The 26,060-nt window shown below is 36.6% G+C and overlaps 1 protein-coding gene across 4 annotated transcripts in view; it reads left to right on the top strand.

The window, feature by feature from the left end:
* sgk1 (serum/glucocorticoid regulated kinase 1) overlaps positions 1-26,060 on the top strand; it is a 91,983-nt gene that overhangs the window by 16,121 nt on the left and 49,802 nt on the right. For 3 of the 4 annotated variants that reach the window (XM_073938095.1, XM_073938096.1, XM_073938097.1), the window contains 2 exons: positions 22,364-23,000; positions 23,088-23,209. In XM_073938095.1, the coding sequence (XP_073794196.1) occupies positions 23,132-23,209 (78 nt within the window). In that variant the 5' untranslated portion in view covers positions 22,364-23,000; positions 23,088-23,131. The remainder of the gene's footprint in view (positions 1-22,363; positions 23,001-23,087; positions 23,210-26,060) is intronic. The other variant, XM_005162299.6, reaches the window with a different exon arrangement.

Raw genomic sequence — 26,060 nt, 5'->3', positions numbered from 1 at the left:
TCAACACTAATAATGGTGGCACAGTGGCTCAGTGGTTAGCACTGTTGCCTCACAGCAAGAAGGTCAATGATTTGAGTCCTGGCTGAGCCAGTTGGCATTTCTGTATTTAGTTTGCATAATCATCCCGTGTTCGTGTGGGTTTCCTCCAGGTGCTCCAGTTTCCCCAAAAGTCTAAAGACACTATAAGTGAATTGGATGAACTGAATTGGCCGTAGTGTATGAGTGTGTGTCTGAATGCAAGAGAGTATGGAAGTTTTCCAGTACTGAGTTGTGGCTGAAACATATGCCGGAATAGTTGGCGGTTCAATCCACTGTGGCGACCCCTGATAAATAAGGGACTAAGCCAATGGAAAAAGCATGAATGAATGCTAAAAATTTTGTATTCCTAATTCTGCAGTACATGCTCTTCCAGTGGCTTTGAATCCTGAACTCTATATTGTGCAAAAACAAATTCCTATTTTATCCAGAATCATAATTCTTTATCATATACCTACAGTGCATCCGGAAAGCATTCATTTTTTATGTAACAGCCTTATTACAAAATGGATTCAATTAATTTATTTCCTCAAAATTTTACACACAATAACCTTTAATGACAGTGTGAAAAAAAGTTGCAAATTTATTAAAAATAAAAAATCTGAAAAATCACATGCACATAAGTATTCACAGCCTTTGCAGTGAAGCTCTAAATTGAGCTTAGGTACATTCTGGCTGTGTCCGAAACCGCATACTTCCATACTATATAGTATGCAGAAATCAGTATGCGAGCCGAGTAGTACATTATGTCCGAATTCATCGAATTCGAAAATCAGTAGTACCCCGATGACTTACTACTTCCGGCGAGATTCTGAAGTGCGCTTCCCATGCTCGCTGCGCTATCCCATAATGCCCCGTGAGAGAATTCATGAATAGAAGTGAGGCGACGATACTGACACAGGTAGGTCACATGACCATGACAAAATGGCGGATGTAGTACGTCTGAATTCCATTCATACTTTTCACATTCATACTGTATAGAACATACTTTTCTAATGGCCGAGTAGTACGTTAAAAATTCAAATGTAGTATACCTACTGAGTAGTAGGCGGTTTCGGACACAGCCTCTGTTTCCACTGATCATTCTTGAGATGTTTCAGCAGCTTAATTGGAGTTCACCTGTGGTAAATTCAGCTGATTGGACATGATTTGAAAAGGCATACACCTGTCTAAGCTCCCAGGGGTGACAGTGCATGTCAAAGCACAAACCAAGCATGAAAACAAAGAAAATGTCTGTAGACCTCCGAGAAAGGATTTTCTCAAGGCACAAGGCTGGGAAAGGTTACAGAAAAAAAATCTGCTGCTCTAAAAGTTCCATTGAGCAGTGGCCTCCATCATCCGTAAGTGGAAGATGTTTGGAACCACCAGGACGCTTCCTAGAGCTGGCCCGCCATCTAAGCTGAGTGATCGGGAGAGAAGGGCCTTAGTCTGGGAGGTGATCAATAACCCGATGGTCACTCTGTCTGAGCTCCAGCGTTCTTCTGTGGAGAGAAGAGAACCTTACAGAAGGACAACCATCTCTACAGCAATCCACCCATCAGGCCTGTATGGTAGAGTGGCCAGACGGAAGCCACTCCCTGTCTGGAATTCACCAAAAGGCATCTGAAGGACTCTCGGACCATAAGAAACAAAGATGTCTGCTCTGATGAGACTAAAATTGTCACTCTTAGGAGTGAATGCCAGGCGTTACGTTTGGAGAAAACCAGGCACCACTTATTACCAGGCTAATATCCTCCCTATAGTAAAGTATGGTGGTGGCAGCATCATGCTGTGGGGATGTTATTCAGCAGAAGGAACTGGAAGACTTGTATGGATAGAGGGAAAGATAAATGCAGCAATATACATCCTGAATGAAAACCTTCTTGTCCTCAGACTGGGGTAATGGTTCATCTTCCAGCAGGACAATGACCAAAAGCACACTGCCAAAATATCAATGGAATGGCTTCACAACAACTCGGTGAATGTCCATGAGTGGACCAGCCAGAGCCCAGACCTAAATCCTTATAAACACCTCTAGAGAGATCTAAAAATGGCTGTATACCGTCGCTTCCCATCCACCTTGATGGAGCTTGAAAGGTACTGCAAATAGAAATGGGCAAAAATTCCCAAAGGCAGGTGTGCCAAAGCTTGTGGCATCATATTCAAAAAGACTTGAGACTGTAATTGCTGCCAAAGGTGCATCAGAATTTTTTAGTTTTTTTTATTTTATATTTGCAACAATTTCAAAATCTTTTTTCACATTGTCATTATGGGGTATTTTGGAATAAGACTGTAACATAAAAATGTGGAACAATTGAAGTGCTATGAATACTTTCTGTATGCACTGTAAATAAATTATTTTTGTGTTGCATGCTTCATTTATTTATTTTAAAATTATAAATATCCAGTTTTGCACATTTAAATCAGAAGCATAGTGCATAGTTGGGATGAAACAAATTATCAATATGGGGATATATTGTGATATTTCCAGCCGTGATATATTATCGATACTATACCTTCAAGTATCAATATTTATTTAAATGTACAAAAAATCTAAATTAATTCATTAGTCTTGTAGTTAAGCCATTTACCACTTTGGCTGCAGTACACACAGGGCTAAGCGAGTGTCTTAAGCTTACAGAAAACTAGCAGGTATTGTCAATTTGTTTATTGTTAATTGTGACAGTTTTTTTGTTAAATGTAATTTGTACAATATGTCTAATTTAGAGCTTTTCAATCACAAACTACTACTCTTTTAATCACAAACTACTCACCACCTGTGCACTTGTTGCGATTTTATAATATGTGCGGTTAATGAAAGAAAAACATCTTATAACTTGCATTTTTTTTCTCCTTCCACTTATAAATATTGTAATATATTGTGGCTTTCTTATCATATATCGCAGAATTGCTGATTTCGTGGTATATCATTATCAAGAGCAAAATATCATGATAATATCTTATCGTGAACACCTGTGATTCCCACCCCTAGTGCATAGCATAATAAAACACATGCACACTCAATCAAATCCATTCAAACACACATTCCAATCATGCTCAAGCATCCTCGTAGCTTTGTAAGCCAAAGATCCATGTTAGATCATAAAAGAGCAGAAGTCAGAGTATGTGTGTGTGTGTTGAAGGTCATTTTGAAGGGCAGTGGAATGTTATCAGCACTGGCTCTAATGCCAGGAAGACTTTCTTGACTTATGTAAGGTTGTACAATGGCATTCCACACACACTGGACAATGATTGACCACTAAGCCTTCAGGAAACAATGAAGGGTCTGTGTGTGTGTGTGTGTGTGTGTGTGTGTGTGTGTGTGTGTGTGCGTGTGTGTGTGTGTGTGTGTGTGTGTGTGTGTGTGTGTGTGTGTGTATATGTGTGTGTGTGTGTGTGTGTGTAATATCCTTTGCATTCTTAACCTGATGCCACAAAACTGCAGCGAAGAGAAAGTAGGTTAAGATCCCACTTCAGGCTGTAAAATCTACAGATCTGACAGGTTTCAAGGAACTGCGAGAACGACATGCCTGTGCGAGAAAAAGCGAGAGAGTTGTCGAAAAGATGTTCACCTCTATCATTCCTTGTGCCATTAACTTTATCATTAACTGTTCTCGTTATTGGACAGTTTAGCCCTTTGCATGAAGACGCCTATGGAACGGTTAATTTGGGGTGACTTTGGACCAATCAGCTGTGAGGCTGAGGTGTGTTTCTCTTTTTTTCGGTAGTGAGAATCCAGGCCGTGTCCTTTGGGAGCTCTCTGCTCATATCCAATTCACTTTAACACAAGCCGTCCTTTCTGCTCTGTCTCAAATTTATTGTTTTCATCTCTCTGACTCATCACTCTCTTTCTCTCTCTCTCTCTCTCTCTCTCTCTCTCTCTCTCTCTCTCTCTCTCTAGCTTTTCTATCTTGGTTAAATATTCCCTTTGTACGGTCTTGTCTGGGCTGTGAGTGACTCCTTGTCATCAGTTGTAAGCCAGTGGATGTATTTCCACAAATGAGCGTTGAAACAAGTCCAGCTACAATCCTCTTACAGTCAAATGCTGTTATCTAGTTTACAAAAAGTTGCTCATTGGCTGCATACTGAGTGCAAATCACATTGCAAGGTTTTGGCGTGTTTACAGTAAAAATCTGTGAGAAAAAAAAAGTAAAGTTGCAAGTGATTTTAAAGAATTATCTGACCCAATAAATGTGGATGGAAACCAGAGAACTATTGGTGTGTTAAAGTCCTCCTGGATTGTAAATATCAAAATTTACTCTGTGCAAGATGGTAATTTACTGGTCATTGTAAAGGACCACGAAACCCCCCTGTCTTAGCAGGGTGTTTTCACGCCTCTAGTTTGAAAAAAAGTCAGGAAAGTGGGTAAGTTTTGTTTAGGTGGGAGTGTTGAGTGGTGAAAGAGGAAAGGATTTGCATGAACAGAGGAGTTCCAGTTCAAGCATTCCCTGATTTTCACAGAGGCAGAGCAACACACACACACGGGAAAAAGACAGTGACCATGTTTACCATGTTTGCCCAATTCATGATTTGTCGACTTTGACTGCTGTTTGCCACTTTCACTTTCATTAAGTTGTATTTCTTGCATGCCCCTTGTGACAAACAATATATTGGATGCGAGGAACCGCTGGAAGAGTGTAATTTTACTGGAATGTATGATACTGCACGGTGAATGGGAGAAAAAAAAGCCTCTGCATTTTTCTGTAACTTAGACACACTGGGTAGGTAGCGTCAGAAAGCTGTGTGTGTATAGACTATTCTGTCACAAAATGCGGTGAAAATCCTACATAATAATAATAGTAATAGTGTAATAGTTTACATGTTTACATTTGGAAAGCAGCATTTACAGCGGATCATTCAGTCCATTATATTGTAGTGGCTTTATGTAAAGTTGATTAGAAATCAACTAGTAACTATATCATTTTGACTAAGGTATGTCTTTAAAAACTGAAAGAGTACTGCAGACGATACTAATTAACTTTGTCTGAATAAACATAAACAAAGAATCACTGATCACACACTTACCTAATCTGTAGTGACAGGACAAATAACACCACGATTTTTTTAAATGGAGATGAGCGGCAAATCCAGGATTTCACCTTTTCCAGATGCGTAAAGCTTCTGGGGTGAAAAATGTTCCCTACAAACATGTTTTTTCCGCGTGTTAGCAGACCACTGTAATCCACACGTGAGTCCAGCTGCTCTCTCATAGCAGGGAAATGGAAACAAAACCTTTGTTGCAGCACATTTATAAATGCAACACTGATGACCCATGTCTCCACATAATTCTTCTTTCGCTTGTTTTAATTATGATTGGAAACATGACGTGCTGTCTCTTCGCCATCTGAACATTGTAACAGGTAAAAACAGTCCTCAAAGCTATTATGCATATCAATGACGTTGTGCCACATTCACAATAGAGCGCTTATTTGTATTTAACCAAGTCTATCTCTTGAATTATTGATGAAAGCTCAAAGAAGTCGGTACAGACAGCCAGTCTACATGCTGGAATTTACACAAAGATCTAATCGCTGTGACGTAGATTCAAATTTACTCAATTTTATCTGTAATGATGTTTCAATTTATTAGACTTCAGAGTATCATTTGGAGCAAAGAGTATTATTTAATTAATATATTATGAGTAAACAATATTTAGTAAAAATATATGTTTTTTTCTCAAGTTTTCAGATTTCAGTTTTATGTATTTCACTGATAATCAGACTAGTTAAATGAGTGGTTTTAGTGTGAAGTACTTGAAATGCAAACACTGAGTTCATAAATAGTCTTTTAAAGATTTTTTCAATCTAATGAATGAAGTTTTGTATGATATTAATTATAATCTGAACTGAAAGAATGACTGTGGGTGAGTGGAAAATCCTAAATGCATATTTCTATATGACATTAAAGCTAAACTGTGAAAAGCTTAATATAGACTATACCAAAGTAATGGGATTCTCCTCACCATATCCCTCCTGCTTAAAATCAGTCATAGTTTCCTTCCTTCCTTCCTTCCTTCCTTCTTTCTGTCTTATCTTGTTCTTTGACCTTTTTCCGAAATGCCGAACAGTTTAGGGATTTACAGAAGACATACACATGCCCTGACAGGCGTGTGTGTGTGTGTGTGTGTGTGTGTGTGTGTGTGTGTGTGTGTGTGTGTGTGTGTGTATGAGAGGGAGAAAGGCAGAAAAGATAGATAAGAGAGAAGGTAAGGACTGTGCTGCAGCATATGTCTGTGTCTTAACCTCGTGTCATATTTAACATGGTCACTTTCACGGTCTGAAGCATAAAATGCAGTCAAACACACATGGCGTTCATTTCATGCAGGCTGTTGTTGTGTCAGTCAGGCCATAATCTGTCTGTCCCTCAATCATTCTGTCCATGTGCAGAGAATGTGAAAGTCAGACAAACAATCCTCCTGATGCTCACTGAGATAAAACAGCTGCTGTACGCATATGCTGACATTTAAGCCTGTCCAATTCTCTTCAAAATGGTTTTGAATGAGTGTAAATGGATTTTTTAATGGGGTTATAAATGTATATTTAGGAAAGACATCTAATCATGCCACTAATGTAAAGAATGTTGCGTTATGCCAGGAAATATTTGGACATGCTTTCATTAGTGGGATCAAATAGGGTGAGTAAACATTTTAATTTAGCATTTTTATTGTAGTAGATGTGTAGTATTTTTAATAGTATTCTGTTTATATAAATATTTATAATTTATAGTAATATATACTATTAAATATCTATATTTTGAGGGTTTTGTAATATACGTGTTTTAATTGTGGAGGGAGAGGGTCATTTGTAAATGCGGAGTTGGCTTTTTTATGTTATCCATTCTGTATTTATGTTTCAATATATTTTAGGTTTATTATTTAGTTGCTGAGAAATAGATTTGGACTATCATATGATAATCAAAAACAACACATTCAGTGTTGGTTACCATGCTTACTTTTTGAAATTGTACAGAAATCACCTTGCACACTACCTGACAAAAGTCTTGTCGCCAATCTCAGTTGTAAGAGCAACAAATAACAACTTGACTTCTAGTTGATCCTTTGGAAAAATGCAGAAGGTCGATTTTTCTGATGAATCATCTATTGAACTGCATTCCAATCATCACAAATATAGCAAAAGACCTATTGAAACCCGCATGGACCCAAGGTTCTGAAAGAAATCAGTCAAGTTTGGTGAAGGAAAAATCATGGTTTGGGGTTACATTCAGAATGGGGCATGCAAGAGATCTGCAGAGTGGATGGCAACAGCCATGAGGTATTAAAAAATTTGTTCTGCCAATTATATTACAAACCACAGGAGAAGGGAAATTCTTTAGCAGGATAGTGCTCCTTCTCATACTTCAGCCTCCACATCTGTTGGGATAAATTGCAGATCGTCTGTGTGTTTCCTCAGTAAGCTGGAGCTCCAGGAAGGCAACAACAACTGAGAGATGTGAATCCAACAGTTTATTGCTCTCTTCTAAAGAAGACTGGGGTATTCCCAGCTTTTATACATCATACTCAGGGTTACATTGGCTATGAATACGTGCAAATATTCAGCTCAGCTAAGCAGAACAATTTTATCCAGTGCTCAAGAATGTCAAGGCGCAACGTCAAGGCGCTTAGTACAGGGACAACTTAAGATAAGACACAGTTACAAAACAGAATATTTGGAGAGTGACTACATGGATATTTCTTTCAACATCAAAGTTCCCGAAAAGCTCTAGGATTGGCCAGCCCAGTCACCAGACATAAACATTATTGAGCATGTCTGGGGTAACATGAAGGAGGAGGCATTAAAGATAAATCCAAATAATCTTCACGAAGTCTGGAAGTCCTGCAAGAACCCTTTCTTTGCAATTCCAGATTACTTTATGAATAAGTTATTAGAGTTATTGCAGAGATGTATAGTTGAAGTCAGAAGTATTAGCCCACTGTTTATTTTTCCCCCAATTTCTTGGGAGTTTTCAATACATTTTTAATCATAATAGTTTTAATAACTCATTTTTATAACTGATTTATTTTATCTTTGCCATGATGACAATAAATAATATTCTACTAGATATTTTTGAAGACACTTCTATGCAGCTTAAAGTGACATTTAAAGGCTTAACTAGGTTAATCAGGTTAACCAAGTAGGTTAGGGTTATTAGGCAAGTTATTGTATAATGGTGGTTTGTTCTGTAGACTATCGAAAACAAACCGCTTAAAGGGTATAATAATTTTGACCTTAAAACGGCTTTTAAAAAATTAAAAACTGCTTTTAGTCTATCTGAAATAAAACAAATAAGTCTCTCCAGAAGAAATAATATTATTGGACATGCTGTGAAAATTTCCATGCTCTGTTAAACATCATTTGGGAAATATTTAAAAAAGAAACAAAAATTCAAAGGGGGCTAATAATTCTGACTTTAACTGTATAATAGATTGTTAGATATGTCTCAGATTTATAAGTGATTTTTTCAGATAACCTTGTTTTGCATACGTTACATGATAAAAGAGTGATTAATTCTAATGGTTTATTCTGGTGAATCTATTCATTCAGCAGGCCTTCTTCATAATATTAGAAAACAGTGATTTATTTGAATGAATCCTTATCCAGACTTCAGTCTTCTAATATACCTTTAGAAAAGTCTGATTTATTTTACTACGTTTATTTTTTCTGCCCTTTCTTAGGATTGTATGTATAATTAATTTATGTAAATGAGTTTATCCTAAACTTATTTTTAAAGTGATTCAAAATCTGATTAATTTCTTTATTAAACTGATTAATTCAGATCATTAAAAAAAAAAGGTTTTAATACCAAGGATTTCTGAAATCTATTTTTATTTCTCCTCAGTATACTATACTCTTAGTATATTGTAGCACTCCTAAGTATGCTACACAATAACTACTTGACTGCAAGTTTGTTATTTTTTTATAAAAAAAATATAATTTAAACATTTTGAGTCTGCCTTTTTAAAACTCACCATAGACCGTCAAAAGGAGAAAATTAGAAATCGAGTCAAGTCTTGCACCCCTGTATTTGGAAGAGCAAGTCAGTCTTTACACCCTTAAAGAATGTGAGAATAAAATGTGTGTGTGCATATGGGAAAGTGTCAAACACACCAACACACACACTCTGCTATCACAGGTGCCCCAGTCGAAGCCTCATGATGCGTCTCTGCTCTTTTCACTCCCACACTCGTCTCGTTTTTACCGCACAAGTCAGAGGAACACTAAATCCTGGGAGATTCAGGATCTTAATGACTCATCATGCTTGAAAATCTGACATGCTGACACATACTGGCTGTTCAGCTAAAGATGCCGCCCGTTTCATCTCGCTAGCTGCGCTAAACAGCGTTCGGCAATTGTCTATTTTGAGGGGTGCCAATGCATGCTTAAATTGGTGGATATTGTGGGCTAGAAATTACATTTTTACTTTGCTTTCTTGTCAACAGCTTTGAATCCCTTCTATTGCAGTCATTTATTTCTCTCACACACACACACACACACACACACACACACACACACACACACACACACACACACACACACACACACACACACACACACACACACACACACACACACATAGAGCCAATGCATCAGTCATAGCTACTCCCCCCACTCCACCTGTCAACCTTTCATCCATGCCATCTCTTTCTCTTTATTCCCTGAGAAATATGTACCAGATATACTAAACAACTCAAATTAATGCAGTTCCATATCAGTATCAGTAATATCAGTAGTGATTAATGACAATGTAAAAAGCGATAATTGTACTTTACTTTAGAAAAAATTAAACTTATAAAGTAATTAAACTTGTTTTTTGAGCCAATGGTTGAGTAATAAATGTGAGAAAACTCTAGACTTAAAAACATGAATTGTGAAAAGAATTGTGCATTATTATAAGTCAACTTAACAGTTCCAAGTTACAATATGTTTACTCAGTTCTTAAGTAAAGGAACTAATTGCTTTTTAGGGATCAGGGCTCCGATCAGGATTTGTGCTGCTGATACTGAGTATTGATTCTTTGTCATGGTGATCGGCCGATACTGAGTAACGATTCTGATGCTTCAAGCTTCATAATGCATAAAGCACATTTTCCCTTTAAGTATAATACTTCAGTGAAGATGTTTCCATATCTAAGAGAATAAACTAAGAATGCAGCATATAACGCATCTCTTATAACCATTCGGGTGTGAGCATATCATGGCCAAAAGCAGCTTTACAGAAAATAATATATAAAACAGCTCAAGCAGCTCAAAACCCTGGATATACAGTGGCTGCAACAACAGACCATCACTCAAGCGAGTCGCACCAATAGACTGTAAACAGAGGTCGCTCCACATCTGTATATATTATAGCTGCAATAGCTCACACTTGTAAACTCGTAAACAAGTACATGTAATCGGTTCATGAGATCGGCCAGATTGGCAAGTACCGATTAAGTTATTAAATGTGATTATCGGCGATACCGATCTCTGACCGACCGATCAGAGCACCTCTACTTCTTGCAGTGTTATAATAAAGTGGAGGTTTATGAACATTGGGATTGCACAATATATATTTAATATCACAATCTTATCATTGGCAATAGACATATCGCGAGTGTGTGCAATGTTGTATCTGGATTCTAATCAATCATTTCACAAGTGTTTTCTGAGGCCTGACACTGTGTGAGGGTTTTAAAAGCATTCAGGCATAAGGAGATGAACCGTTTGTAACTTGTAATTAATAACAATTTATTGAATCGTTTATAAAACGCCAGCACGGTGGCGCAGTGGGTAACGTTCTCACCTCACAGCAAGAAGGTTGCTGGTTCGAGGCTTGGCTGGGTCAGTTGGCATTTCTGTGAGGAGTTTGCATGTTCTCCCCTTGTTTGCGTGGGTTTCCTCCGGGTGCTCTGATTCCCCCCAAAGACATGCACTATACAGTAGGTTGGTAAGCTAAAATTGGCAGAATTAGGTAAGCTTAAATTGGTTGTAGAGTATGTGTGTGACTGAGTGTATATGGGTGTATCCCAGTGATGGGTTACAGCTGGAAGGGCATTCGCTGCGTAAAACATGTTATGGACCAGTTCATTCCACTGCGGTGACCCCAGATTAATAAAGGGTCTAAGCCGAGAAGAAAATGAATGAATAAATAAAAGTTTATAAAACAAAGACTATGCAGTATTATTTTACATTTGGTTATTCAAAATCTACAGTTCTACTCCTCGGAAAACAACAAAATGCTGTTTATTTCACTTGTTTATTTGTCTTTATTGAATTTGAGTGTATTATATTTTATGCACTCCCCTACAGAATTATCCCAATCAATCTAAAATGAAAAATTCGTTCCAAGTTTATATTACATTTATTTAGTAAAATTGTATTCATAGCACAATACACTGTATATTGCAGAATAAAAATATTGCAATGTTAAATTTTTTCAATATCATGCAGCCCTAATGAACATTGAGGCGGCACCTCATTTCCATAATCACCAACGCAATTACCCAAGAGCAGTTTGAGTTAAAAATAATGTGAAAATAGCATTGTCTAGTGGAGAAAATACTCTCTTCTGTTTCCTGTGTTCCTTTGCCCACAACAACTTCCACTGCATGTCAAGCACAAATGAAACCAAAGAATTAGTTCACCCCAAAAGAAGCATTCATGTTATCATTTACTCACCCTTGTGTGGTTTTAGAACCATAACAACAGTTTCCTTTATTTTGAGAACACTAATGATAATGTTAAGTTTAAGATTTCTGTCCTCCGTGTGAAAATCCTTTTATGCAGTAAACCAGGGGTTTCAACCTTTTCAATCTCTAATTTAATCGAGTGTTATTACGCAACTAGTAACTAGTATTTATGTGAATCTATTTTGTATTGAATTATTTGAATGTAATTGTGCATATAGTATTTATTTTAATGTCATTTAATGACTTATTTAATAATTTTACAGTTGTAATCTTTTTAGAATATTTTAATCCATTTATTTGATCGTTTCTTGTATATTAATGTCTTTTATAAATTAGATAAAATGCAGCACTCAAAAAATTACTCTTGCTGCTTGTTCAAACTGCTGATTTAAAATGAGCTGAATCAACACAATTCTTACGTTTTTTGGGGGACAACTTAATTTTTTATGTTCAATTCACTTAAAATTGTAAAAGCGATTAAGTTACTTTCAAGAGTTCACACTTACCTGATGATTGATGACAAAGCTTGTTTGGCATGCTCAAGCTCCTAAAGCCCGGGGCTCCCTCCCATTTGCAGTGCGAGATGGGAGTTTGAGCTCAGATAAATCTTGAGAACTCCCCAGCTGTAATAGGTGGGAGGCAAACGGGGAAACCATGGGAGAGCCACATGAGCACGGGGAGAATGTGTAAACTCCGCACAGAAAGGTCAGCTGGCTTGGTAAGGACTAGAAACAGTCACATTCTTGCTTTGAGGCAACAGTGATAACTACTGGGCCGCAGTGCCAATATGGTTGTTGTAAGGAACAGGGTATTTAATGTGGCTTAGGAATCGTCAGTTTAAAGAATCATAAATTTGCTGTATGCTGGTGTATTTTGCACTGTAGTTGTTTTTGTACTGTCTGGAGCCAGCACCTAAGCTTTTCACTCATCATAGCACACGTGCTGCTGATGATATAACAAAAAAAGTGATTTGACATGATTTGATTTGATTTAAATAATGCGGGACCTGCTGCAAGCAATCATAAGCACGTGATCTTCTCAAAATTAGTTTATAAATAAACTTCACTTAATCAAATTGTGTTGGTACAACATGAAGGAGTATTTTTTTAACAATCTAGATTATTTTAATCTAATTTTATTTATGAAATTGACTAATTATTTTTAGTTTTTACATTTTTTAAACTTAACTCCATCTGACTCCCTAATTTTCCAAACATACATAAACTAGACTATTCATCCTGACTGCAAGAATACACACACTTGCCGATAGTAATGATTTTACAGTTGCAATTGAACAGACATAAAATCTCACATAAAATTGCGTAATCGAATGTGGTTTCATAAAAAAACTAATTTGAAAGATGATTGAGGTCATCATCTGGGTCTCGTCACACACAAACACGCAAAATATTAAAGATAAAAAGAATCTAATGTGAGTTTTTACTGAGATGATGCTATAGACATTGTACAAGTCAAACTTATTTGTCAAAACTCTCCTTTTTAGACATTGTGGCTTTCAAAATTTCTGCAAAAATGTGTAATATCCAGTTGGTGAAGTTTGCTCTCTCTCATTGGCTGTAGTGGGTATCCTGTAGGAGGCCATCTAAACAAGTGTGTTGGGATCAAGAACTGGGATTGGCGAGGCTCCAAGCAATAAAATAATTAAGACAACACCAGACTTTACAGGAATATGTGCAAAAAAAAGAGTCAGATCATTAAAGTGTGCAAATCAGGCCAAAAATGTATCTTAGAATCTTCAAGTGTGTATCAAGCCAAAATCTTGGGCCAATCGAAATGCTGACGTTTTATGAGGATCATAGATAGATTAAACAATAAATCCGCATGAACTCAGCTGTTTAATCCAAGTCATCTAAACAGAGATGATCACTTGATTGGATCAACAGATTTCATTTTGGATTTATTCGCATATAAACATTGAACAACAAACATATACAGAAGAACAACAGTGCATGACTGACTCATGAGAATGAGCATCAGTTCTTACAGTTGCTCAAATTTGGGGTGTGAAATGCAAGGATAAACTTGATTTGTTCTCACACTTTAAGCAAGCCTGTTGAGCTTCTGTGATCAAATCTGAATACTGTAAAAATTTAAACAAACATGTAAATAAAAGTCTAAATGATATCTATTCATCTGATAAAGCGATCATGTCTTTCCAGAAGAATTTAATTAAACTGCTTAATTCACATGGATTTATTTATTTTTGAGCTCTTACAAACATTTTTAAACATCAACATTTTTGGTGAACACTGTCAAAAGAGAGATTGAAACTTCTCAGATTTGATTGAACCCTTTAACACCTTTGCAATAATATTTTTTTTTTAACATAATCAACATGTGTGATTTATTCACATCAGATACAGACAGTTTAGGTTACTAGAATGTTCACTCAGAGTTCAGACTGCACGATTTTCAAAGTAGTCACATCACAGATGTTTTCATACTGCATGACCATCTGGGCTAGCGTTTTGTCACTGCTTTGTTTACACCTAGTATATATCTTTTGTTTTTAACTACATAATGAGAAAAAAGCCTTTAGTGGGGTAGAAAATGCACTTATTTAGCTCACCTTGCTTTTCAAAGGAATTAGCAATTTCTCCAAATCTTTTTTTCTTTCTTTGACTCGTTTGTGGTATTGCTGAGATGACAAGTCAAACAGACACATCGCTCCTGTCAAATTTACACTAGATTTTCCTCCATTTCTTGTGTCCAAATATACCAAAAGAAGCCCTTAACTTCTCCATCAGGCTCCCACTGGCCTGCAGATACCCATACTAGTGGATGCTGCTCTCTCATTGGCTGTAGGTAATTGCCAATGTTATTTTCAATCAGAACACATTTCACATGGCATGACTTGAATCACCAACATCTCCAGATATTTAGCATGCTAATATCTCAATGGTATCAGTGACTCATCAGTAATTCTCTCAGATGGCGTTTTTGATAAAGTTCGAACTTTGTGATTTTTCCCTCATGTGAACAAGAACTGATTTGCTTGTCATTTCAGGCATTTGTGTGAGATTTCTCAAAACCTGTCGGCAAGTCAAAATCGGGGCTAAAATCATGCAGTCTGAACTCGGCCTTACTTTCATAGGACAATTAACATGTTGTTAATCCAGCAGCTGTAATTTCTCCACTTTATCGCAGTCTAAGATGGTGGCACCCACCATGGATCAAATAATATCCCACTAGCAAGATTTCTCTGGCCCACACAATCAGCATTTGCCTGGCCCACATGCCGCAGTGAATTACGGTACATAAATAGACCAAGTCTGACTTCCAGACAAGGGCCAAACATAGACCATATCTGGACCAAATTACAGCCAAGTTAATAACCCATAACTAGGCATGAACTGGGCCAGTTTCCAGACCATTTGTGAGAAGGTTCTCTGTGCCCCATCCCCATTCTACAGTTGCTACCATTTGCTCAAGATGTGGTCATCTCAAACAATGCAGAGACAACAAACTGTTCACTTACCTCTCTATCATAATTCAAACCCTTTGGGAAATGAGCATCAACACGCCATTTAGAGTGGAAGTTGGGTCGGGTGAGATTTCTTACACCATGAAGCATTGCACTTTAGCCATGCTATGGGTGTACTTTTTCCTCAAAGCAACCTGATTGGTAGAATTTTTTTTCTTTATTCAAAAATAATAAAAATGTATTTTAAGACAGGTCAAACTTACACAGCCCACATATCAATTATTAACAACTGGGCCAAATATTACATTTTACATCTGGCCTTAGTATTGTGTGCCTCCCTTAAAGATGGTGCCACCTCTGCCAAACTTGGGCCATGTTTGGAACACATGCTGTATGCCAGTGCTGAATGAATTCCTACTGTGCCAGCTTTATGTTCTTACACATATTTGAAAAATTGGTTTGGTGGTTTGTCACTTGATAAACTTGACGTGTAGCCATAAAAACTTCAAAGATACGCGTTTTAAATAGTGGTCACTTTAAAAAAGGCATGCAGGGCGGTCAGTGGGAGATTTACATGTGAAAATTATTTTCATTTGTGTTCAGAAGATCAACAAAAAGTCTTTGGGTTTGGAATGATATGAGTATGAGGATGAATAAATGAATGGAGTTAAACAAACATTAGGTCAACTTTGGGCATCAAATAATGGCAGTAAAGTGATACTGCAAACTTGAGACAATCCTGTTGCATATGGAATAAGTTCAGATACAAAAACATTTTCGATGATCATTTTTAGCTGCATGTCTATAAAATACTGAGAGCAGGTTTTGACATCAAAAGGAGTTTCTGCTTGTGCATGTTTTTTATAAATCTGTCCCTCTTTCCATTTACATCACTGCCTTATAAACTTTTTAAAAGCAAAAATGCAGCAAAGTTGTACATCTCTTTTATTTTGAATTCATAATTGTGTAAGTCTATCTTTCCGATTCAGTACTCCCACCCGTCTGGCCTGATTTCACGTTATACATTTCACATATCAGGTTTGTTAAAGTGAAATTTCACACTCTCACGTGTAGCTTATTCTGTTTGGCTGTGAAGCAGCATCAACACGTGAGGGAAAGAAGCTATTCTGAGAGGGTGAAGAGAGGAAGAAAAAAGAAAAGAGAGAGAGAGACTGCATCCCCAAAGATATCTCGGCTTCCCTGTAGCACAGAGAGAGATGAGCGGAGAATCATGTTTATTTTATAAGGCTCACGCTCTCTCTTTTATGTGTGTATGTGTGTGTGTGTTTGTGCGAGAGCAAGAGTAACTTTGAAAAGACGCTGAGCATTTGGAAGTAGAGGAGAGAAGAGGGCAAATGATGTTGTTGGTATCGTGCTGCCTGTGGTGTTTTTGGACTGGGATATTGAAGGCTTCAACAAATAATCTAATCTTTTTTTACAAAACACTGCTCAAAATCATTTCACACGAAGCACAACTCGAATTTCATTTCACACGGATATGGAAGAGCATGACTAAACATTTATATGAAATGATGTGAGAAACGGGAACATTTATCTCCAGAACACTTGATTAGAAATAAGTATGACTAGTCATGATTCTGTGTATTTCATTTCCATTAGCTAGAGATAGATATTTCCCCACAGAATAGAAGGTGATCTCCTATTTCAGTTGATTCTATGATATTAAGTCAAAAGCAAGTTGAAGCTATCTGTTTTTGTTCTTCTTCTGAGGTAAAGCCTTATAGGAGCTTCAGTAAAGATCTTAGCAATATTTTGGCCACATTATTAATTAGAATATGGGATTTCAATGGCAGCACAATGCAGCTAATTTTGGTTGTCAGTTCATCTTTTTATAGTCACACAGTTTGATGGGAATTTATGGGAGTCATGGCTGACTTCAAAAACTAAATTAAGTATTGATTCATTATTGTTGCCAGATCTTGCTTGAAATAACGAGCAAATATGAACAAACCCATAATAAACTTAATTCCAACCCTCTCCCCAATTTCACAGACAAGGCTGAAGTCCTAAGTCTGGTCTTATAGATTAAATTGTTTGTTTGAACTGTCTTAGCTAAAACCTGCAATGCAATATTTTAAAATACACCAGAGCTATTGTCTTCAGATGCACACCAGTAATGTGTTTTTTATTGAAGCTATTTAAATACACAAATTTAACTATAAGAATTAGTCCTGTTTGTGAAACCAAGTCTATATAAATAAATGGGCTATGCACCAGAAAAAAACCTGCATCCTGCACCTACTTTATTAACTTTATAATCAGTATCATTTAATGTGCGTAATATGTATCACTTTTGATTACAGGGTAACACATCAGAGCATCTTCTGCAAACAAACAGAACACAACACCTTTGTTGAAGATGATTTAGTTAAAATTGCGTATGTTTTTGCTTTCTTGGGTCAAATAGAAGACACATTTCAAATTTGTTTTTGCGTTGCACAACCCCCATATTAATTTGATGCAGAAATCTATTATATCTTGAAGTGAGACAAATGAATGTTGATCATAATTGACAGTAAATACATTGATTCTATGTGTCAGTTTATGTCAAATTGCTGACTTATATTGCATACAGAAAGAGAGATCTTTCTTGAGCTGCGTTTGTTTGGCTTCTACCCTTTGTGCCTGACAAACTTAATTCATATGACTGTTTGGCCAGTGTAGTGTGCTGATGAATAAGCTACTCTATAAATAATAAATGCCTTCTGCTACACTGTGCTTTGATTACTAAATATATGTATACAACTATTGATTGATTAAAGGTACAATCCAGTAGCAGTGATATTTGGTCCATGCAGAGATTTTAAAGATTAAAGATATAAGGCCCCATCGTACACCCGGTGCATACAGGCGCAAGACGTGATTGGCACGTTTTTTGCTATTTTCACACCAGCACAACAGTAATTTTCGCGTTTTGTGACATGTTGTTTAAATAGCAAATCCATTTGCTACGCTTTGTGGACTCATGGGTATGCTGGTCTATAAAGAATGTGTTAAGGCACATTGTTGGCGCGTAGCTATTTTGAACAACTGAAATAGACCCAATAACCAAATAAAAGCTGGTCTAAAGTCTAGCGTAGAGCACGTAATTTATTCACCTATGCAGGTCTAAACGCTTACACATTGCTTAATACACAGAGGATGTATAGCAATACACAAATATCTTTACATATGAAAAAAATATAGGATTAAACTGTTACAAAATTTTAATTTTGTACATAAATATAAAAACACTACCTCCATGCCTTTTTCATCTCCGGGGGCTTTTTCAGTTTATTTATGACAATTTGTATAATGTAATTATTGTTAGAAGTATTTATTATATGCATATTTATATTTCTTTTAGAATAAACAAGTTTAGATTTGTCCTCCTGTCGGGTTTTGTTAAGTATGCATCACCATATGGGGCATTAGATTAGGACGTGTGTTTGGATATAACTGAATGTAGAAATATTTCTGAAACAAATCTTTGAGCTTAACAAACTAATTTAAATGTGTAGGCTTATTGATGTCTTCAGTGGAGTGAGTTTCCACCGTTTCCCTACTTCACAAAAGTAAAGGAGTAAAGTAAAGAGTGAAAGTAAAGTAAAGAGAAAGTGACCGAATAGAGTAGAGAAATGTTTTATTCGGTCCCACTTTATGTTAAGTGTCCTTAACTACTATGTACTTCCATCAAAAAATAAATACATCGTACTTACTGTGTTTATAATGTATTTGGGAACACTTGTGGTGCTCGTGAGTTGGGATAGGGGTAGGGTTATGGACGGGTTTGGTGGTATGGGTAGGTTTAAGGGTGTGTTGAGGTGTAAAGTATGGTCAACAGTGTATTTACAAATGTAATTACAGAAGTTAATTACAGGTGTAATTACATACAGGTATTTAATCAAGCATAAGTACACAGTAAATACATGTATTTATACAATTAATACATTGTAACTAATTATTAATTTCTGTGTAAGTACATAATAGTTATTAACACTTAATATAAAGTGGGACCTTTTATTCTTGCACAGATGATCTGTTTGATCACTTACAATGTTCTCCATGTAAATGGCAAATGTGCCATGGCGTGACACAACTGACTTTTAAAGGGTGTGTGAGATGAGACTCTCATTGGATTAATGCTGGGGCGCAGAGCATATTTTTCTGTCCTTAAAATAGCAAAAGGGGATTCGGACATGTCCTTAATGCTTTTGTGCCATGCACTTTAGACTTTGCACCTAGATCGTTAAAAAAAGCCCATACTCTCAAATCTGCATTTTAAAGGGCTGTCAAACTAGAATGTGTGTGTCATTGTGTTACACGAATGCATGCATTAATGTAAATCTATATGTCCACCTAGTGTCTAACTATATATTGTTTTTATACAATGTTAATATAAATATCACAACCCACCAGAAAATTTGGCACATTTCTCTGACTCTTGGATGTTTGAAATTGCTTGTTTTTTTGTGTGCATTTCATATGTCTTGGAGAGGCTGGTTATATTATACGAGACTCAGTCTGATGTATTACCAGCCATAAAATGCATGTAATAATCTTATTTTTTCAACAGCAGTTTATTCTGTGCTGGCTTCTTGCTCTTTGCAGGGCATTTTGGGTTTTATTGGGCAGAGCAGACAGCAAGATCAGTGATATGCATAAAATGAATACCTCTTTTGTTAGGGATGAAAGGCGGTTTTCTTTCTTTCATTCTCAGGTTGGCTCTTGAATGAAAGGATCCAGTCTGTTATAGTTAATAAGACCGCTCTCACAGTCAAGATGGGAAATGCGTTTTCTCCTTATCTATAATTTTTGAAATTGCCTCTGTTTGGCGTTTTATCTTTTCTTCATCTGCAAAAAAGAAGAAAATATTTTTCTTTTTGTGTGCGCGCATGAGATTCAGATGTCTTTGATGTTGGTCTGGAGCTGTGAGTCATATGGGCTACTCAGGTTTTGTCATCCACACTAATCAAGTAAATGACCGCTGAGATTTCACTAAATTCTTTTGCCAGCTGTGTTTGCACGATGAATAAAAATTAGCCACAATACACAGTGCCAGGCTAGTGGAAACTGTCAGTTCATAAATAACACTCACTCACTCATTTAATTAATTCATGCGTGACAGTTTAGTCAGTGTTTTTTAATAGCCTGTTTTCTTAAAAATGATTGCTTCAACATAAACTTGGGTGAAATATGGACAACCTATACATCTGTATTAATAGTTTGAATTTGTTTACATTTTACTTGTGTGTTTTTTGATTTTACTTAATTTGTTTGTGAATGTTTTCATAGTTTTATTGTTTTAATTTGAGCTTTTTGATGAACTGAATTAACATTATAAATATTTTCTAACTTTAAAATTATTTTCTAACTGGAAAAGTACTGGCAATTTTCCGGAAAGGTCTATATGTGTGAACAGGCCCTTTTTTAACTACCGGTAAATTTGTTAGTATTTTTGCGAAAATAGAGAAGTTGTAACATTCCCTGTAATTTGCCAGAATGCTGATCTGTGTGAATGCAGAAGGAAGATTTCCGGGAAGAGCGCGTTCATGCTTAGAATGTAATAGGTCTATTCCAGCTAATAAGAACATTCAGACGCATTCATATATACGTTGTTTATAAAAATAAAAAGCCTTTGATTATTTTTCCAGACACATTTAGCTGCTAGCAATTAGTCACATGACGTTTCTATGTTCCTTCTTAAAGCCAGCTGTGTAAAAAAATATCATTTAAATGCTTATGATAAAGCGCTGTTTGTTTACTTTCAAGCTCTGCATGACACATGTGCATTCTGCCTTTGGTAGTCTCTTTGATAAGCTGCATGAATGCTAAAGCTTTAAATAAAAGTGAAACCATCAAGCCAAGTCCCTGTTACGTTTACAAATACAATTGCAGCTGTTTTTAGCTAATTTTGGTTAATGATGTCAGAATTTACTAGTATTTTGGAATGGATGTGTGAATGGTCTTTTCTGGAAAAATTCAGGAACGTCATTGCCTGTGTGAACAGCACATTTTGTAATTTACCGGTAAAATCATTCGGGTAATTTTCCCAATATTTACCGGTATCACTCTGTGAAAGGGGCTATTGACTTACATTTTAACCACACCATTTAATCATGCATTTTTGATTGTTGTTGGTTTTCAATGTTGGGAAGAGGTAAAATGAGTCATTTTTACTGTTGATCATCAGTTGGCACCATTAACCCCGTGCAAAAAACAGCAAAGTTTCTGAATTTTTTAGTTAAAGTGTGTGTAAAATGACTAAGCCGAAAAGAAAATGAATAATGTGTGTGTGTGTGTGTGTGTGTGTGTGTGTGTGTGTGTGTGTGTGTGTGTGTGTGTGTGTGTTTGTGTGTGTGTCTGTGTGTGTCTGAGCGTGTGAGAGTGACCTTTATGCTCTTACCTTGATGTGTCTGAGAAAATCAAAATATGCATCAGAACTACATGGAGTAAACAAAAACAAAGACTGTGTACCCATGCACCATCAAATGTGGTTATAATGGAGGTCAATGGACCAAAAACAGCCAACAGTAAATTAGGGAGAAAATTTTTTTTATCTAACAATGCATCAAAGCCAGTGTTGTTACTAATGGTTCACGTGTCCAATACTGTGATAAAAGGCAAAAAAATCAGTACACAATTACTTTTTATATTGAAAATACGTCATTTTTAGTGTTTTTTTTTCACCAAATCAATGACATCATTTGTGAACTTGCCAATTAAAGAGTTAAAATCCTGTAATTTTCTAAACAATTTAGTAGTTTTTATCAGGACTAGTGTTGATTAACCAAAAACATTTGAAAAAAAAATTACCTGATGCATTTTTACAGTAGTTTAATTCAGTGGATGTTTTCATCCCGAAAAATAGAGTAGTAAATTTGAACAGTCCACAAGGGTTATTTATAATATTATTAAATTGTATTTACACTCCTGTTTTTGATCCAGTGACTTAAAAGTTGCATAAAGATTTAATATATGCGTTCATTTCCATAGTAATTAAGCCCATATTTGCTCAGAAATGGTACTAGAGTGCATTTTGTGAATTGTATTCATTATTAATACAGAATGTGATTTAAGCAATCAATACATTATAATTCCAAAAAACTATTTCATTCATATTTATTTAATAAATTATCATATTTAAACAATTTATTCAGATCACTATTTATCAACATATGTAAACCACAAAAAAAATCCATCTTCAATCTTCCAATGACTGTGTTGAAATGTTCTCAGCCTCCTCATATACTTACAACTGACTCAGAAGGACAATCAGATAATGCGTCTCTTCATCTTTACATCTTTAACATTGGAAAATCGATTCTCTCCATCATCATCATCATTATCATCCTCCTTCCCCTTTCTCCGCCATCCAAGATGACGAACCTGTTGACTCATTCACCCCTTTGCTCATTCACAACCAATGCTTGACCAAGAGAAACGCGGACAGGTATAGGAGAAACACAGAGCGTGAGTCAGACGAGCACTGCAGCGGTTCCTCCGAGAGCACTAAAACACACCCATCCAATCCATCAGCCTTCATTCATCCTTCGCCTCATCCTTCCATTCACACAATCAGAGCGGCGGAGAGGAGGAGGAGGAGGGAGTGAGAGAGGGAGAGAGACGCTGCGATAGAGAGAGCATCATCCACTGCTGCAGAAAACAGAGGGAGGGAAGGAGAGACTGAGAGCATTAGCAGCATCTCGCTTTCTGCGTTCGTCTCATTTTCTTTCTAATACACACATAGTGACAGAGCTGCAGATATATGCTGTGAAATCCAGCATCATCATCATCAAAATCATCAGGACGGACTCGCAGCATCAGCTCTGATAATAATAATAACAGGCTGGAAGCAGAGAGGACGACAGCACAGGTATGAGCACAGTCAAAGGCGTATGTTAGATTTTGCAAGACTATTTGTTATGTCTTTTTAAAGCGTGTTGTTTTCTCCTTGTGAAAGACGTCACACTGGGGTCCGCAGAGTGCGCGGGCCGGACAGAAGCCATGAGGCTGGTCCATAATGCAGAGAAGCAGAGTTTCTCCTTTAAGAAGTGCTCCGCTTTCCAGTTCGTCAAGAGGAAGGTGAGTGTTTGTTTGTTTGTGTGTGTGATGAACTTGTGAAAGTGTCATTCAGGTGAAGATGCTAGTGAACATGTTGTGATGAGTTGGAATATGCCGCTTATGTAGATAAACTTAGTTTGAGTCAGGGTTCCGAGTGTTTCTTCTTCTTTACTTCAATGTAATTTGATCGACAGCTACAAGAGCACAGAATTCTAGCTGTTGAAAGTATTTCTGGCAATGTGTGTTTCATTTGAGGATATAGGGGGTGTTGACAAATTGTATAAACAGTTTGTCTGGGTTTATTGTGCTTATGTTTTTTTCAGACAGGGTTGTAATGATAGTATTCTAGGCAACAAGTTAAGAATTGTTTAAATAACAAATAAAATTTCTGTTTATTCTGTATATTGTGTGTATATACTGTATTTTCCAAATATTTCCTGAGCAATGTTTAACAGAGCAAGGAAATTTTCACAGTACTTTTTTAATAGTAATAAAATAGTAATAGAAAGCAATTTATACATTAATACATTAAAAACTTTTAAATGTATTTTATTAATAATAATAATAATAATAATAATAATAATAATAATAATAGTTATTATTATTATTATTATTATTATTATTATTCTCTTGGGAATTATTATTAGCCTCTTATGAATGACTTGTTTAATTAACCTAACTAAGTTAACCTTCTGTCACTATCCCCAGTGATCTAGCCCTTGTAGTTTGCTGGAAACACATACTATCACTAAACTACAATTCTGCCGCTGAACTGCGCTACATTACCCATCAGTCACCTTACTCAGACACCAGTTCCAGATTACCACTGATTACGTACACACAGCTGGAAGCTCACCATGGACTGATATGCGGGACTATTTATGCATCACACTTGCACACACACAGTTCTGAGTCTTGTTATCCTGTAGTATTACAAAGCGCTCGCTTGTCTAGCCTCGCCTTGTTTTCTGACTCTTGCCTTGTTTCTTGTTTATGTTGTTTTGCAACTTGTATTAACCTCTTTTCCTTTGACCACGATGATGATTTTGATTTTCTTCATGATACTGTTTGTTCCTGTTTTGACTAGTGTTGGGCAAAGCGAGGCGTCATAAAACACTGAAACAGTTGAAACAAATGTTTCGAAGCTTCGAAATGTTTCGAAACCCATCTTTATAGTGACACCTAGTGGTAATTTTTATGTATTGCTCTGGAACGGCTTCAGCAAAGAAACAGTTAAGCAGATTGAGGTATTAAACCCCACGTTGTAGAGTTTAGTGATGCGGTGAGAGTTCCACACTAGAATTTTGAGATAATGGGTTCGATTTCAGAGTGATGCAGGTTTGTTTTTAAAGGCTCTGTTTTTGTAACATTTTTTTTTTACATTGGTCTGAACGAACACTTTTTGAATAAATATGTCGTGTTTTGGTCATAAAAAGTAACATTAAAATACGTCGTCATAATTTCAGATTATTTGTACATGTCGGGATTCAAACTTGGACCAATTTTGTCTGACAAAGTTACTTTGTGCACACAGTCCACTAGGCTACATGAGACGGAGGTTTATTTCCGACCCTGTCAGTCAAACGCAGATTCCCCAGGTCTTGAAATGCTTATGAAATGAACGATGCCAAATCTATTTAGTCACATGGTGTTTCGGATCATGCCTCAGTGCAGTGTTTCGAAACACTTCCGGTTCGGGATCTCGACACTGTCAAAACATTAGTTTCACATCAGCCATCCCTAGTTTTGACCATTGCCTGCATGAGTTAATAAACTGCATTTATACCAAGCCTTTAAATCAAACTTTAAGCTGAATACTAGGATCTTGCATAAAGCTAGTCAAATATTATATACTGTCATCATGACAAAGACAAAATATTTTTTATTAGAAATTATTAAATAACAATATAGACATATATGATTTTGTTTTTTAATGTGCACAGATAGTCTAAAGGTAGAAAATAGTAAAAATGAGCACACAGTTAAATATCAAATATGAACCTCAGTATTATTATTATTTTGAGATGTGTTCTGTTTGAGTCCTAAATGCAAGATTGACTCCAGACGTACATACTAATATTAGGGATATTTCTGGATTTACTGTGTTTGCAATAAAATAAATAGTGTTCAGATTTGAATTGTGACCGTTGTGTTGACCACTCTTGAGTGTTTACTTAAATCGAATGTATTTGTTTTGGTTATAGATGAGAAAGTGTGTGTGGTTTGGGATTCAGTCCAGACTCCCACACACACACACACACATACACACACACACACACACACACACACACATAAACACACACAGTGAGCAGATGGAGTGAAGGAGAGAGAGAGTGACTCAGTGAGATGGTTTTGTGGGATTATTATGTATTTCTGTGTACACCAAAACAAAGAGAGAAAGAATCTTCTGGAGAGCCAAGGTTGATGTTTGTCTTTTGTAGGTCAGTTCGCAGTGTTGTCTCGTACGTGTGTAGCATTAACACAACCCTGGTTTGGCTCCTGTGGGTTTGTTAACTTGAGCAGCACACAGACACACACACACACACACACACACACACACACACACACACACACACACACACACACACACACACTGGTGTTTTTCTCCTGTGACTGAAGTTTGATGGAAGTGTTGCTGAGTCATCAGTGGAGTCGGTGTGTTTGAAGGCCTTTATTGAGCTGCTGCTGCTTGACTGTTTGATTCCTGTAAGAAGTGATTCATTTGCCTGACAATATACCTCATAACAATAACACAACCCACATGGCTGATGCACTGAAGAAGAGCATGTCTGATGAAGATGACATGAGACAAGATGTTTGTGATTGTTGATGTTAAATATTTGGTGTAATTATCCACTTGCTTGTTAACTAA

Source organism: Danio rerio, chromosome 23 (assembly GCF_049306965.1).
Source record: "Danio rerio strain Tuebingen ecotype United States chromosome 23, GRCz12tu, whole genome shotgun sequence".
NCBI lineage: Eukaryota > Metazoa > Chordata > Actinopteri > Cypriniformes > Danionidae > Danio > Danio rerio.
This window is presented reverse-complemented; position numbering and strand designations above follow the sequence as displayed.